General features: G+C 37.5%; 1 protein-coding gene across 3 annotated transcripts; it reads left to right on the plus strand.

The window, feature by feature from the left end:
* The first annotated feature begins 4,515 nt into the window (after positions 1-4,515).
* On the plus strand, positions 4,516-16,774 carry LOC148425384 (diacylglycerol O-acyltransferase 1-like). Of its 3 annotated transcripts, XM_088411450.1 has the most exons (18): positions 4,880-4,941; positions 5,430-5,517; positions 6,801-6,922; positions 7,065-7,105; positions 8,376-8,461; positions 9,705-9,757; positions 10,061-10,166; positions 12,897-13,025; positions 13,163-13,228; positions 13,305-13,408; positions 13,616-13,654; positions 13,757-13,798; positions 13,875-13,919; positions 14,051-14,163; positions 14,431-14,496; positions 15,183-15,270; positions 15,385-15,447; positions 15,838-16,774. In XM_088411450.1, exons 3-18 carry the CDS (start codon positions 6,824-6,826, stop codon positions 15,985-15,987), a joined length of 1,290 nt encoding a protein of 429 aa, XP_088267576.1. In that variant the 5' UTR covers positions 4,880-4,941; positions 5,430-5,517; positions 6,801-6,823; the 3' UTR covers positions 15,988-16,774. The 3 variants fall into 3 exon arrangements, with proteins under 3 accessions (XP_088267575.1, XP_088267576.1, XP_088267577.1); XM_088411449.1 differs by lacking the exon at positions 6,801-6,922 and having other exon boundaries at positions 4,516-4,941; XM_088411451.1 differs by lacking the exon at positions 4,880-4,941 and having other exon boundaries at positions 5,436-5,517; positions 6,801-6,935.
* The last annotated feature ends 876 nt before the right edge of the window (positions 16,775-17,650 follow it).

Consider the following 17,650-nt stretch of genomic DNA (forward strand, 5'->3'; position numbering starts at 1 on the left):
CATTTATGCAGTGTTTAAATGAAGTCAGTGCCGGGGCTTAATCTGTTGCATCAATAGCAACAGGTGGATACACAGGTTTATTTAAACTTCTGCCGTCGAATGAAAGAGCATTTCATTGTCCTGTCTGCCATTTCATATTGTTGGCAATGAAATACAGTACAGTACTTATCGGTAAGAAATGACAATGGTCAGACGAATTCAGAGAAATTGAACAATTTCTTGCAGCACCCAGGATAATTTACTAGGATATCACTTCACCCTCGTTGGCAATCAGTCACTAACAGTCATGCACATATTATATACTAGTTCAAAACTAATTCTATGCCAAACTGCATAGTTTAATTAGTAATGGCATTTGAAACAAACAACCACAGAAAAAAGTACTTCATCTCCCCACTTTGGTTACTTCTGCCTTTGGTTTTGTCAACAACAGGGCCTTAATGCCATTCATTATGCCTTGATTGCTTTTCAAAACAAAAATACCTCCGCATGTTACAGCATTGATCACGTCATCCTTTATCACGGACTGCTTATCTTGCAGCATCTTTTATTACTCCATCAAGTCTCCTATATAATCAGCATCTGTCTCAGTTGTCCCTCACACTAAAGCACAGAACACACTCGCACTCGCCCACATACAAACACAAGTTCATGCAACATCACTCAGCTGACCTGAATGATGTTGGAGTGTGGATTTCTCCCATGCCTGTGTTCAAGTGACTCATCTATCCTTCCACCGCTTCATTACAGCCTGCAAGGGCAAACGCTATCTCCCGCTCCTTCTGCCGCCCCAGCTGGAGGCAGAGATGGAGATATACAGTAGGTAGAAAGTGTGATATCGCTCTGTCTTCAGTATCGTCTCCCCCACCTTCATCTTGCTTTTCGCTATATTTATCTCCTGTCTCCACATCTATTGGTTTCTATCTAGATTTTCGATCACGCTTGCTCTCCTCTTTCAACAAACCTTGAGTGAGTGTTGGGTTGTTTCTCTGGCTAAATATCAATATTGTAACCCGTGAAATTTGCAGAATTCACTGTCGTGCAAATAGTTCTATACTAAAGCACAGAAACTAGTACTTTGGTGTTGTAAGGTTGAGCCTCAAAGCCCTGTATTTCTGCTTTAGCTCAAGCTGAGGGGATCTAAATTCCACAGTCCCAAAATGTGGGGTTTCCAAGAAACATGTAAGCTATAACTAGACGCGTTTAATCTGTTACGGGTGACATGAGTATAGCTTAACGAAGAGATGAAAGGTGAAAATATACAATAAGAATTACATTTTCTAAAGGCTGAGAGCTAAATTGTGTTTTGGCTCAGAGGCACAGCTTTTTGGAGGGGAAAAAAAAGCCCTCTTTTGAGGCCCTTGGGTGAGGCATAAATAATGGATTGCTAAAACCTCTTATTCTCTCAATTTTATATGGCTAGCTGTTATCAAAAATAACTGAATCTGTGGCGCATTAGCAGACTTGCACGCAACAGAGTGGTTTCTCGTCTGAGAAGGACTTAGAGGGAAAAAAAGTACAACTACAAACCTAACTTTCTGACTTTTTCTATCGCTGTAGTTGAATGTCACAAAATTATGCTAGCAAGAAAAAAAAATGGTGTCAAAGTCACTCAAAGTTTGAAGGACCTTCCACTGAGACATCAGCCTATCACTGGAGACTTCAGCCAATCTTGTGAGACTTCAGCTAAGATGCATTGAGGACCAAAAGGATTAACTCCAAAAGTATTTTCTTAGTTATTTTCAGAAAGAGGGGGAATGTAATGAACACCATAGAACTGAGCCGCTTCCGAAATAGGGATAAAGTAGCAGGCAAAGTAGGATACACATATAGTATTCATCCTAGCTGTACTGTCAAAATGACTGAGGCAAAAAAAAAATAAAATAAAAACCTGAATGTACACCACAGGTCAGCTATTCAGCTATATCTTGTTCTAATATGGCTGTATTAGATAGTTGCAACATGAGTACTTTTTATCCCTGTGTGCCAGGTGGGAATATTAAACCAAAACTTAAAAATGAGCCTGTCCATTAGTTATAGCGGTAATGTTTGGACTCGTTTTACTTTGAAACATATTTATAGTTGATATTTTTTCCCAAGTGAAAAATTGCATTAAATATGACCAAATGATCGACCAGAGCAAGTGATCGACCATGTTTGAGGTTATACAGTACTTTCAAGTTGAAAAGTTGCATATACAATAACTTATAAAGTTGCAATTGATCTATGATCCTAGGGCTCTTATCCCAACAACCACAGGCACCAAAACCTCATTAGTCTTAAAGACAAGTGTTTCGACATAGAGGACAGATAAAGCTGAATCAATGCCAGTGATCACATGCCACCTTGATATGTAAAAGCTCACTGAAGAAGAAACGACAGAAGGGCCAGTCTCATTGAAGGGACTCTTTCACATAGTTTCATCACGATAAGGCGGATAGCGGAGCTCGAACTCTTACTTTTCGATTTGAATGCTCAGAAAGGAGATGGATATGTGCAGGGCATACTTCCATAGAGCTAAGTGTTCAATTGACATAACATGGTGAAACATTCCCATTCTCATGCCCAATCCAAGATTCAAATAGAGAACCTCTCAACTTTGCTAACTAGTACACCACAGTGTTATCTCTCACAATAAGAAACAAGCTCTTTGAAATGATGCATTTGATCAAAGTCCACTTTGAAATCTAATACTTCATTCTTTGTACAAGGAGGAACTATTAACTGTTTTAAAAAAGGTTAGCAGGAGAATTGTAATACTTTGGTGGTGATTTATGAAGTGCATTGTATTAATGTTTTATCTATTTTTGCAGATTCCCTACAATCCAATCTGTGTGCGTGCGCCTTAGCATCCCATTAATCACTAACGACGGTTCCATTTTGGGTTGAAGTATGTGTTACAAGAAAATGAATCTAAACTGTTGATATTTGATTTTAATTGCTAAATTTGAGAAACTGCAATTAAAAACTTGATGTGTACGTATTGTGCAATTTGAATTTGAATGTATTCATTTGGAACCTAAGTCCAACCAACTTGTCACTAAATGTGAAATTATGAAATGTATTTCAGTTTCTCTAAGCTACACTATTCCTCGCTAAAATGCAACTAGATATTTTGACTTCCAGTTCTTCTTTCAAAGCTAATATAGTTTTCTAAATTCATACTGTGACATACATTTAGGTAGTTTAGGAATAGCAACCAATCATAGAGACACAGATTGGGCCAATTTGCACCTTTCAAAAGTTTCCTTTCAAAAACTATTTTCATTCAACTGTGTATTTTTATTCTATCCAATAACATTGTCAATAAAACAAACCATGCAACTAATCATAATAAGAATAATACTGCTTGTAGCATTTTCACATAAAAGCAATTTACTGCTCCGAATTTTCTGGATAGAAACAAATTAGGAACATTACTGACACTTACAGTATAGTTACAGACATGTGTATTCACCTGCTGCCATTAATAAAACAGAATACGGGGGGCATAAAAAATGAAGCAGCGTGTAAAATAAGCGTTGATGCATGTCCCAAACAAGAGTTTTATACTGGGATAAAAGCATGAGAAGCTAGCCGTTGGAGCTAGTGTGCAGCCCTTGACGGGGACTATGATAAAAACAATAAATAAATAAAGGTTCAAAAACCGTTTATCCCCTTCAACTTTTCATAAATCCCATCTCAACAGTGATGATTCTAGGATGAGATGTTCAGGGATATTTTAAAATATTTTTAGTGTACTATACTTTTGTTGATAAAATATATTTAAATTAATATGCTTCATTACCTAATAAAAAAAAAGAAGAACCTACAATAAATAAAATCTTGACATTTCTTAAATGTGAGAAGTGGTGCTTGAAATTATTTAAGGGGTGCTTGAGCAACTCCAAAACTGGGCTACACAGGCCTATGCATCCTTGTTTTCAAGATGACAAGTTCATTTGTGGGTACATTTATGAGATCATGGTAATTTCGTTTTTTTTTTGTTTTTTTTTTTAATAATTATACTTTATTAATGTAAATGAATGGGGTGACTTGTAGGAAAAACTGGTTAGTATGTCTGTCTAACCCTAACCCAAATTTGAAGACATTTTCAGTCAGGAGCAGATTGATAATGTTTATATCCTGAATGAAGTGGTTTAAAACAGTAACTGTTAGTAATAATAAAATAAAAAAGATGTATTTTTGTTAACTTCCAGTTTTTGTAAGAGTGATTTCATTGAATAGTTAAATACATGGGACTTGAATAAAACTTTGGTAATGTGTTGGTTAATTTTCAATTGAAATCAAACCTAATGTTTTTTTTTACATCTTCTTATTTGAGGTGAATCATCAAAACACTCTATCCATGTCCTCCTGATCCGGCCCTTTTTTCAACTTTTAGAACTTTCCGTGGCCATCGAGTCAAAATGTTTTGCCACCCCTGGTATTGTGTCTACTTAACCCCTTCAGTGGGAGTCTCCGATTACAGCGATTCCTTCCTCCTACGTCACACCTGTAGTGACTTCTTCGTGGACCAACATGTTTTGGGACAGTCGGAAATCTGACTTTGGGCGGATTTGTTTGACAACTTCCTTCCCGTTCTTACAGAGCTCACACACCCGCGTGACTCAATAAGGCAGCAAGTATGCTACTTCTCGAAGTGAACAAGCGAGCATAAGGCTGATACTTTTTCGCGTTGTTTTAACCGTCCACCATGGGAGATATGGACAGCACCGGGGCCTTGACTCGCAGGAGAAGGGCTACTATGATCGCGGCGGGGAAAGGAGCGTGTCTGCAGCCAGTTATTGAAAAGTGCCCGTCGGCTAGTCAACTCTCGGTGGCCGCCGATAAAAAGCCAAACAACAAAGCGGACAAAGATGAACGCTTGTGGGAGACAAACAAACTCGCAGGAAAGTCGGATAAAAGGAAGCGTAACAATGACATAAATGAGAGATTGAGGTGAGTTGTATAAATAAAAATAACAGAAATTAACACAAACCTGAGGCGGGAAGCTAACGCATATGTTAGCTTGTTTGGTGTGGTATGGTGTTGGTATCATTACTAAAATTACCCTAGATTACATCGCACACCTGATTGTGTGAGAAAGATACACTTTTGTGCGTTCTTTAAAAAGTAAAGCGTAAGAATCAACTCGAAATGCTAACTGGTGGCTATAGTGAAATATAAGGTGTACTTGCATAGCCAAAAGTCCCAATCAATTTTCGATTAAACAATTGGCTCAACGATGTGACATTCAATGACTTCAGTAAACTACTAAAGTGCAGGAATCGCCTCCCTGTTTGAATCGTCAAAGTTCGCCTGTAGTTATACCAGATAATCTTTTTTTTTTTTTTTTTTTGCAAAGACCGCAAACACTGGAACCACTACTTAATAACAAATTCAACTGTCATTTTTTTTTTTTTTTTTAATTCTCCTGTCCCATCAAGCTGTCACAAGACACAGGAGTCCCTGCTGACTTCGTCAAGTGGTTTCAGTAACTACAGAGGGATTTTAAACTGGTGTGTGGTAATGCTGGTAAGAGATTACTTTAAAATTTTCACATCATGAATATGATCTTTCCTTCCAATTTCCATATTTGTTACCCTTATTAGGTTTACAGGTGATTTTGAATTCCAGGCTGGCCACACACACTGGACTGGATGCCAGCAGATCGCAGGTCACAAATGGACAAACAACCCATCACACTTCCATTTCAAATCTATGGATAATTTTGTGTCTTCACTGAAACCAGTTTTATTATATTAATGGAATGGTGTGGTTGTCTGTCGAATATGTGCTCTGTGATACGCTGGTGACCAGTCCAGGGCAGTCCCTAACGTTAGTGTGTAACGCTTATGAAAAGAAAACTAAAGATGCCTGTGCATGTAACTCCTACTACATAATCACGCTCCTGTCTGCTTTTGTCAATTCCATCCCACTCCCGTGATTAATGGTCACGTTCACTATCGTCCCGTGAGATTCCTGAATAAAAGATTATGAATAGAAGAAAAGATCAATTTTAAAAGAAAATTGATGTATAGATTATATGGGAGGAAGCCGAAGTACCTGAAGAAAACACTCACAAGGCCCATGCTGCCCATCTCATCTCCATTTATTTGAATATCCGATGAAAAGCCATATTAATTTCAATACTAAAAGATGGACACCTGTTTTAATGTAAATGTAATTCAAAACCCCTCAGCACACTGTCTCTCATCTAAATTGAAAACAAGATTGCAACAGATATGGACAGATAAGAAATCACTTTAATTACTGCTGAGGATGATACGTTTAAATATTTTACTGTATGTTTTAAGCCTAAAACTATTAAACCATGACTAAAAATAAATAAAAAAACAACAGTCTGAAGTTTTATAACACTTGCCTTTAAGAGCACCGCACTCACTTTGTCTTATTCATTGTCAGAATTGGTCTTTTGCCAGCTTGAACACTGTATAAATATACATCTTGGCAAGGTGTTTTGTTTTGGATCAATATTCCCTTTAATGTGCTGTGAGTAAGTTTGACAGTCTGCTCAGATGCACCTCAGTCAAGATAAAATGTACTTTCTGCCCCCACAAGACAGATTATTTCCAGGTATGGCACAATGATTGAATACAAAGCAAGTATGTTAACACATTTTCTCGAATTTGGTCTTCGCTGCTCAAATGAAGGACTGAATGTGAGAGAATAGGAGCAGGGATGAGGCTATAGCAAAGCCTGCCTGCTGCTAATCCAGCCTTTGAACACAGATCGTTGTGTTCATCACGAGAGGTTTTCCCTTCATTCCTAACTGTGAACTTCTGTCCCATCCCCAGGCGTGGAGTCTTTGTGTGAGGTAATGAGATATCACCATCCATTCACAAATGGAGAGAGTGAGCCAGAGAGATTAAAAAAGGACAAGAGGAAAAAGTATGATGAAGTGGAAGAAAAAGTTGAGGCAAGGAAGAATGGTGAAGAAAATAGAGAATTTATCCCATTAATGAAAAAAGTGACAGAGGGGAAAAAAGACTGATGAGCACCATTTTGCAAAAGAAATACATTAAACTGTGACTTGTAACTATTGCTTTTTTTTGTTACAGGTACTAAGTAATGCCAGACTCTTTCTGGAAAACCTGTTACGGTAAGTATGCTTAGCTTTTAAATCCAATTTGTGTATTATGTTATTGATAGTTTCTTTATACATTTTTTCATGCCATTACATTTATTGTACAGAATCAAAGAAGCTAATGAATGGCGATGCATTAAATAGTCCATATCATGATATTTCAAACTTTTCACATGAAAAAAATATGTATTTACTTTACATTTAGCACATCTGCAATTGAATTTATTAGATATGAGTTTTATCGTACCAATATTTCTAACCAAAGTGAAACGCTTTGTTTACGGAAGCCGTGCCTCCAACCGTGTGGCTGCATCATCCCCTTCATAACATCCTTTAATGCCTGCCAGTCACAAAACAGCCATCCATCCATCCATCCATCCATCCATCCATCATTTTGACCGCTCATAGTCATGAGGGTCGCGGGTGCTGGAGCCTATCCCAGCAGAGTGAATAAAGAGGCGAAAAACAGCCATTTTATTGACATCAAAATACAAAACTGTCAATACACCATCCAATACTCATAATAATATTCCCGCCTGCGGGTGAATTGTTTTACTACTGATGTCGATAGTCCAGTTGTGTGCTCCCAAACACACATTTTCACCACTTCGACATGTTCTACAGTAACACGTTGTAACTGATAATTGGTAGGTTGCTGTTTACTTGGCCGACTCATGCAATATCTCTCCCCCTTAACTCCAGAACCATAACGAAACAAAAATACCAAAGTCAGTGTGTATTTACTCTTGCACCAGTGGTACGCGGGGGCTTTCCATCGTCATCAGGCCTCTCGCTCAGGCGGGGCTGTTGCTGAGGGCGTGGAATAAGCAAGAAATGCTCAGAAATACAGTACGTCAGTGAAGGGAAATAACATGTTGGGGGTGTTTAGGATGAGGAATCAACATTGTGAAGTTGAACTCCCATGAAACGGCCCCTTTTAACTATTTCTAGTGGAAAGGAATAACACTTTCCGCCATCAAGATGTTACAAGCTACTACTCCCAACAGACTGACAAATATTTATGTTTCCAGTATTTATTCAACCCTGAATGTGCATTATTTTCCTCAGTGACATCTGTTTTCACATGTAATAAGTCAAATTGCTAAGCTTACTTCCTTGCAACATTAAAAGAATGTATCTCTATCGCCAAGCATTTATTTCTAGAATTGAAAACTTGGGAGATAATAGAAAGGTATTTATATTCAATGGCTTTACTAAGTGCATGCGGTGGTCCAATTTCAATTTAACACGTTTTAATTTTTTTTTCTATGTTATGATTTGACAGATACGGGGTTCTGGTTGACCCTATTCAAGTGATTTCCTTATTTTTGAAGGACCCCTACAGCTGGCCAGCAGTGTGCCTAGTAATTGGTAGGTACTATAGGCATCTAGTTCAGGGGGGGGTATAAATATATAGATAGATGGATAGATGGATAGATGGATAGATGGATAGATGGATAGATAGATAGATAGATAGATGATAGATAGATAGATAGATAGATAGATAGATGGATGGATGGATGGATGGATGGATGGATGGATGGATGGATGGATGGATGGATGGATGGATGGATGGATGGATGGATGGATGGATGGATGGATGGATGGATGGATGGATGGATGGATGGATGGATGGATGGATGGATGGATGGATGGATGGATGGATGGATAGATAGATAGATAGATAGATAGATAGATAGATAGATAGATAGATAGATAGATAGATAGATAGATAGATAGATAGATAGATAGATAGATAGATAGATAGATAGATAGATAGATAGATAGATAGATATGTGGCCATGTGACAATGCATAAGGTGAAAGTCTGCATTGGTGCAGCTCATTTTGCCTCCTGAGGGATGCCCACTTGGCCTATATACTGATAATACCGCATAGGCATTGTGCTGCAAAGAAACGAAGGAAGGTACATTGCTTTTACACTGCCTGATAAACCTGACTCAACTTTATTTTAAAGCAATACCCTTTCCACTGTTAGATAAATTCCACAAACATACTAGGACTTCTCAACATTCTTATAATCCTTTTTGTATTTCAGGATTTCACTGTACCATTTCTTTCAGAGCTAAACCTGATGGAATCCATTCCTGATCTCTAATGTATCACATTTTACACACCAGTGATAAGAGCAGTTATTTTTATAAATGTTGACATTTAATAAACCTCCTGCAGTGAAGTAAAAGAGAGGAAATTAATTACTTGTAATACTTGTGTATGCATGCATGACAATTCGTATGGTCTGTTGGTGCTAGCTCATTTCTTGTTGCAGAATGGCTGTTAAATTGAGTGTAATTATGTATTATGTCTATGTGAGAGCAAAGCCAAGAGGGTTTCTGTGCTTGTTTTAAGGAAGAAAAGTTTCCTTGTAAAATTTGTAATGCTTTGTTGTTAAGCTAAAACAAAAAATGTCAACTGTCATTCTTTTGGCTGCCAAAACTGTTGCTAAAATATGCTGCCTCAAGTCATATTTTGCAGTCGTGTAAGTTCTCTGGAAATCTGTTCTGGTAAAAGCTGCATCATGCTATGCTATATACGGTATGCTATTAGCATTTTGTATGGAAAAACAATTGTAATTTGTTGATTGTTTTCTACAGTGTCCAATGTGTTTATCATGGTGGCTCTGTATACAGAGAGACAGTTGTCCAAGGTAAGTAGCAAAACTGCATTTCTCAATTTGCTATTATTTACAAAACATGGACTGAACTTTTTTTTTCATCCGTTTTCTCTGCCCATCTTACATTACTGACTAGCCCTCTCTTTTTCAAAGAAAAGTGAAATTTAACTTCATGTGCATTTAGGACATTTGGAACAAAATAAAAGCCTTTTAAAACTCTACCTTTATGAAGTTGTCATGTATCTGTAATGTCAGTGGCAGGACAATATGGTTGGCATCAGTGACTGGTTCATTACAACCAACCTCTCTGACCTTGTGTGTCTTTCTCCTTCCTAGGGTTCATTCAGTGAGCGTGTGGGCTTACTTGTCCATAGTCTTAATTTGGCGGTGATGCTAACATTCCCCGCTGTAGTGGTCCTCTTGGTGCCCTCCGCGACCCCAGGTATTTCATTTTTTTCTTATTGTTAATAAAAAAAAAAACGTTTCTCATGGCTCTCAATTAGCTGGTAACTAGATAGTGATGTTGCTGGCTAGCGGGAGTGAGTACTACATTGTCGTCCTCACTGAGCTCCTGACATATCACTCTGTGGGAAATAGAAAACAATGTGATTGCATTAAAGTTTAGTTTAAGAAGGCATTGCTATCTTTATCCTTCAAAAATGTGACTCATTTGATTGTGCAATGAAAGACATCTCCTATAAGCCTGTCATAATTGGAACCGGTTAGTGGTAATGGACCAGTTGGTCGTAACTGGATTGTATCCAGCTGGCGTAGGAAGAGGACAGGAGTATAGGAGGAGGGTAGTGTTGCCAAAGAGTGTATGGTTTGCAGGACAAAGGTCATCAGGGGTTCAGTTTTCTGCCTGATTGAAACTATGGCTAAATACTGGAAAGCGTAAAATGAATGCATGCACAGTAGGCTTAACGATACATGGTTTACATTGTCAGATTTTATGTTAAAACCACATTGTCGTTATAGTTCACTTTTAAAATTTAAAGTTTAGTTGAAGTTCATACAATGAGCAAAAAAAAAAAACCTATCCAGAAATACATCCATTTTAGAGTTTAAATTCTTTGGACCATAAGATACACCCAGTCCGGAAATGTCCATATATGTGGTGCACCGGGTCGCAAGACGCAATTCCTCACATTAAGGAAAACAAACCAGTATAGTAAATAATTCACACTCGATTCACCTGACATTCTAGTTTTAGCCCTATTAAGATTATATTGGTGCTAATATGTAATTATTTGTACTTTGTCTAACCCTAAATTGAAAGTAAATAGGAAGGCAAATGGAAAAGCTGACACCCATGTGTAAGGTTGTGTTTAAGGTCTTAAAAGTCAGAAAAATATAGTAAATAGATTCAATAATTTCCTGTGGTGCACTGTGTGTGCTTTGCTTCGTCTTACTCCCACCCCCCACCCCTTTCCCAACATGATGTCCTCACAGATGGGTATCACTCATAGCAAAGTGGAAACTGGTATGCAGAAGTTGCATAATGACACAAAAACTACCAAGTATAGCTTTCACTTTCAGAACATTTTTTTATACTTAATGTTGCTTTTAAAGATGTTTCGCCTTTCACCATGAACAACAGGCAGATGTAAATAAAATCCCAATCAAGGTCACTTCTGTCACCTAACCCCCAAATGTTTCCCACCATTAACATATACGGCATGGTGAGACGAGATACTTGGCATTGCTTCTGTCTTTTAGTCATCAGTCTAATGCAGCCATGTATAATTTTATGAGACATATTATGAGGCAGATAATGGATTTCTTGCAAATGCATGGTAATTTGCTTCTTCTATTGCATGTATTATGTCGAGATGTTGACTTGGCATTGAGATAAGTTGAATGTGCAAACATCATAAAAAGCAGAAAGTGTCGCTTCTGCTTTTTGTCCCCTCTCCCCTGTCCTCGGGTCCTGTCCTCTCCTCTTACTGGGAGGTGAATGAGTAAAGGAGTCAGCCCATCTGTCTGTTCCCCTCCTAGCTCTGTTGTTCACACCGGAAGGGCATTACAAGACGCAGGTGTGTGTGTGTGTGTGCATGCAAGCCCAAGAAGTGTGTATGCACACCCTTCTGCCTTCACAGTGGCCAAAATCAAAAGGGAATGAATAAGCCTGCAGTCTTTGCTATGTTAAACACATCTACTCCAACATTTCGTGGGTTCTTTTTAGTGTTTGTTACCTTTGCCGTGCTCATTTTACCTCTGCATACTGTTGGGTCCCTGGGACTCGCTATACAAAACAAATGATATTTTATTTTTTAATTAATCAATCGATTAATCTGTAATGAGTAGTTTTAAGGTAAAAAAAAGATATTCGTTTAAGATATATACATCCATATTGAGAAGAATTGACAACATCTGCTGCACGTGATGAAAATTGCAAAAGATGTTTAAAAATATGCACTTCCACTTACCACATTTTTGTTCTTTGTTGATGAATGCCAAAATACTCATGGTATTGTCACTGAAAAAATCTGAAGAATTTTCAAAGGGGCAGTAATGACAGGGTGGACAGTAATTTCAGGGGCACATGCAAAATCTGCAAAAGTCTGACTTTCCTCACTGAAGATGTTCTTCACTGTCGGCACAAAGTAGACATGTCAATTTTAAAATCTCTATGAACATATTGCAGTGATTCAAATGTTTTTTTTTTTAAATCATAAGAAAAAAAATACTGTGTTAATAAAGACTTCTTTTGTATGTGGCGGTTAATAAAAGGAAAGTAGCATAGTAATTGTCATATTTGATTAAGGATTTCCAGTGGCTTCCTTTTGTTTTTACATCAATGTATGAGTTAATTGTTTTCAAAAAGAAACATGTCAGAGAACATGCAATGTTAATAGAAGTTTTCTGACTTGGATGGAAAGTTTATGTCATTGTCTGTGTCACCAGTAGCTGTCTGCAGGCTACATTAGGAGAGAAAGATGGCAAACAAATAGGATCGGTTGTGATTTGACGCCAGGTGTTCTGACCAGTTCCTTACCCTGCTTGCACCAAAGTCTTTATTTGCGTGCCTAACACGTGTGTTCAATTGTTTTAGTCTGATAAAGTGAGTGAGTGTGATCCTCTGCAGGAAAGCTACTGCTCCACCCTCAGTATGATAACAGTTACATACGGGCATTTTTCATAGGATGTCATCTTCTTTCCTGTCTTTCAGTCGGAGGTGCTTTTGCACTCAGTACTTACACCATTCTCTTCCTAAAACTCTACTCGTACAAGGACGTCAACATGTGGTGTCGGGAGCTGAGCACCATTAAGGCCAAGAAACTGGCGAGGTCACTGTCTTGTAAGATACACGCATACGCTCAAACTTAGCTTTATCCTTTGCTGGTGAACTTACAGTGACATCTGTAGGCAAGCTTATGTTACTGCAGCTTTACCTATGCTCTATATATTTGACCTTCCTGTTTTTTTTGGCCATAGGTCCATCTTCAAAGTACTTTAACGGAAACCAAAAAGTGTGTTACCCTGGCAACCTTACTATCAGAGGTCCTTTCTTTTATTTTTTGTGAGCTCATTGTTGTTTTTCATTTTTACATTTGACTTCCCCATTGTCTCTCTGTAGATTTGTACTACTTTGCCTTTGCTCCGACTCTATGCTATGAGCTCAACTTTCCTCGCTCCCCAAAGATTCGCATGAGTTTCCTCCTAAGGAGACTGTTTGAGATGGTAAAAAGATTTTTCATACCACTATCAATTATTAGTCAAGTCAAATTACCCTGCATGCACTTTTAGGGCATGAATTACTTATTATAGGGAAATAACAGGTAATGCACACTAGCTTCAGTGTACTTTGGCGTAATCATCAAATTGTTGTTGTCTAACAACCCCAAGCACTAATACGTTGAAGTTTTAACTTTGTACATGTATCTCCAGCTTTTCCTCATCCAGATGTTAGTGGGTCTAACACAACAGGTACATTTACACTGAAATCTCTTCATTATCTCTTGAGAAGATGAAATATGATGCAAAATTGAGTGTATCCTAACATTTGTTTTATTTTTCTGTCTCTTCTAGTGGATTATTCCGATCATTCAAAGCTCCATGAAGCCCCTGGAGGTGAAGATCCTGCATGGCAGGCATCTTTAGAACCGTTTTGAGTGTTTAACAGTTTCTTTACTATCGTGTGTTGTAGGACATGGATCTATCTCGAATGACTGAGAGACTCTTAAGACTGGCCGTGAGTACAAAATATAAACATGGGGTGGCTGTTATCCAGGGCTTTGTTGCTGACAGATGGCATTCATTTTCATATCATTGCATGCTGTATGTCCTTCTCATGTTTATATATGGATCCCTGTTTTGGTATAGGTTCCCAACCACTTGCTGTGGTTGATGTTTTTCTACTGGTTCTTCCACTCATCTTTGAATTTTACAGCAGAGCTTCTGCGATTTGGAGACAGACAGTTCTACAAAGATTGGTGGTAAATAATTGCTTCTCTGGGTTTTCTTGTTGTGTTCTCCTCATTTTCATTAGGTTTTCATTGGAATCTCGTGTTACTATAATTTATGCTTGTGAATGTGATGAGTGACAGTTCATCATTTTGCAAAGCCGAGAGGGTACAAGAGGGTATTAAAAGTGTCTGATAGAAAGAGTTTTCCATCAGTATTAATGAAAGTGTCATACACATTGATCCATTATTTAGGCTTTGTAAAGCCTCAGTATCCCTTTTCCCTGACTCATCTTTCAGGAACTCCGAGTCAGTGACATATTTCTGGCAGAACTGGAACATCCCCGTTCACAAGTGGTGTCTCCGGTGAGTTATTCGTACACTTAAACTTGGAGATGGCGCAGTGAAAATTGTCGACGTAAACTCAGGGGAGCATTCGGTTTGATGCGAGCAGACTGTACTTGACACTAGGATGTGTTTGGAAAATCACTCGAAAGAAAGTGCGAGTCACAAGCAAAACACAAAAATATCAAACTAAGTATCAAAAAAATGCTGCGCCACTATCCAAAATAAAGTCTTTCAATTATTCATGAATATTTTTCAAACATATATTTATATAGTTAAAAAAACTATGGTACAAAAACCCGATTGAAATATTCAGTATTTACAGAAACATACTTTGCTAACCACATTTTCTTTTCCTTCCTTCCTTTTTCAATCAGAAAAAAAGTCAGACAAAATAATACTCGCATGCATATATTCTTTATCCTCTCTGAAAACAATGCATATCTGTATGCCTGTAATATATTGCCCTCACGTGGCCAAGGCACACAAGTGAGTGAGTTTGTGCTTATGTTTATGTGAAGGTTTTTTAGTGTTTTTTTTAGATGTGCATTGGACTACTACTTAATAGCTCTGTCCTGTTATTATCTTAAGACAAATATATTATCTTTAGACAAATATCAAGATATCTTATGACAAGTAGTTAACTCTATGCAATATATTCTTTCCTTTTAAATGTAATGCCACATCACATTGTGTTCTTTTTGCAGGCACTTTTACAAGCCTTTGCTGAGAAAGGGTTTTAGTAAGATAGTCAGCCAGTCTGCAGTTTTCTTCTTGTCGGCATTCTTTCATGAGGTACAACTGAGCCTATGAACTTACCCTCTCCAAATGCAAACATTTAGAAGCAGATATAAAGTTTCAAGTGTTCAATACCAAAACTGTTGTTTCTTTTTCCTATCTTTTTGTTAGTATCTGGTGAGTGTCCCTCTGAGGATGTTCCGGCTTTGGGCCTTCATGGGCATGATGGCTCAGGTAAACTGATTTAGATCCCCGTATATTCTAACTGCGACAGTAGTTACAAGGAGCTAAAAAAAGTAATATTTTTTGGTGCAAGTTATTAATAATGCAAACTAGTTCTGTATACTGTACTCAAAACATAAACAACATTTTTTTAGGTTTTTAATCATAATTATACATTTGTTTTTATCATTAGCTTTACTCTGGTTGTTTGTGAGAACTCACGTGCTTCTATTGCCTGATAGTGAGTTGTATCATCGCCACTAAAACTTGAATTTAGTAACAAAATATGGTTCTTTGCCAACCTTTTGAGCATAGTGACACATAGTTTGATCTCTATGGGATTACAGTACAATCTCTTCTCTCCTAATAAACATCAATGTTGTTGTCTTTATTCCTCATTAGCTTCCATTAGCCTGGTTTGTTGGCCAAAACCTTCGTGGTAACTATGGCAACGCTGCAGTGTGGATTTCAATCATAATTGGACAACCATTCGCCGTCCTAATGTACGTCCACGACTACTATGTCTTGAATTACCGACAAGAGACCGACTGATTTGATTCTTTGCCTGTCTCTAAGTAGTTAACAGGTAGGCAGACACAGTTGAACTACTTTGCCATAGTATCCATGAGGTTTACTTTAGTTTTATCTGGGTGATGAACTCTTTTTATGCAGGAATATAATTTTCAAGTGTCCATAATATCTGTTTATACGTCCACTCATTTTTGTTCAAATTCCTTGACACAATATCTTATAAAGTCAAATCGAAATCCAAACAGTTTTTTTAACTGCTGGTAAAAAGTCTTTTTTTCTTGTACTTTCTTGTCCTTTGAAAGATAGGAATGATATTTGGAAGTATCTTGGTGACTTGTCCTTGTGTTTGTTTTCAGCTCGCAGCATTTTCACACTTCAATGTAGTAGAAAATGGTGCATATAACATAAAAAATAAATGTTTATTGTTGCATACCTCAAAGTATGAATATGCTGCACTAAAACAATATTTTGCAATAAAACGTTTTTTAATTTTGTTTAGAAAGGACTTGTAAACTTTGAACAAAACTTTATGTGGAAATATTGTCTTCTATGTTCTCCTCTTTTATACTGCACTTGTGAAAAAGTGAATAATAATGTTCATTCTGTCTGTTTGAAGTGCCTGAGTTGATATTGTCATGGTGTGTTTGTCATTGAGCTTTGTCAGCTTTGTTAAATGAGCACAGAAAATAAGTATGCTGGTGAGATTATATTCTGGTACAGATTGTATTATTTTATTTTTAAATATTTTAATATTAATACAAAACTCAAGTTGATGGGCTGTCAAGTGTTTAAGGAAATAAATGTGAGTTTTACTTTATCAACTGTCTTTGCATTTATTTTTGATTATAACTAAAACTTAATGTACAGTAAATTATTTTGTATGGTGGGTAAACAAATGCCTCCAACACAACCGCTTTATTTATTTATTTTTTTAAATCAAAACAAGCCTCATTTCACCCTTAAGAAGTAAACCAAGTTAGGATGAATTCTCATCATGTGGACAAGGACATGAGGACGAGTTTGCAAGTCTGCTTCTCATCATGGTGACATTGAATTAAATAGAAGGTCTTCCAACATCAAAACGTGTCTAGATTTATCTTTTTACATGAGTGGAAAAAAAAATAATAAAATAATCTGTGTAGATGTCTTTTGTGCACAATGAAAATTATATTGTGAAATAGGTAAACATGCTACAAAAGGAGACAAGTGAAGGACAGACACCTCCATATCGGCCTTTCATCCCTGACAAATGTATCTCGTCATGCATCATGAGAACAGGGGGCCACATACAAGGTGCCGAAACTTTGCCTTCTGTCGTCCATCATCTGCTTATCCCTGACATGAACAGTCTTTCAGTTCTCCTTGTTTGACTCAGACACTGGAACATCATTGTTGACCCTCACACTCCCACACGAAAACACATCATTCTCACATCTGTCATTTCTGTTAATACATTCAAATACAGAAAAAACATCCTCCGTCTTCGACTGTGTTCACTTGCTTTGACAAACTTTTTTTGGAGAGGTTGCCCTTCACTTCTTTTCTGTCTTCCATGTCCTGTGTCTTTTCTTTTTGTCATTTCTCAGTAACAGGTTGATCCATGGCTCTCATCCAGACATCCGTTATTCCGGATGTTTCCGAGGAACGTTGCCAAGCTGTGAGTGATGATGATCCTCTCCACAGG

Source organism: Hippichthys cyanospilos, chromosome 3 (assembly GCF_059441005.1).
Source record: "Hippichthys cyanospilos isolate Australia breed blue-spotted pipefish chromosome 3, RoL_Hcya_1.0, whole genome shotgun sequence".
Classification (NCBI taxonomy): Eukaryota; Metazoa; Chordata; class Actinopteri; order Syngnathiformes; family Syngnathidae; genus Hippichthys; species Hippichthys cyanospilos.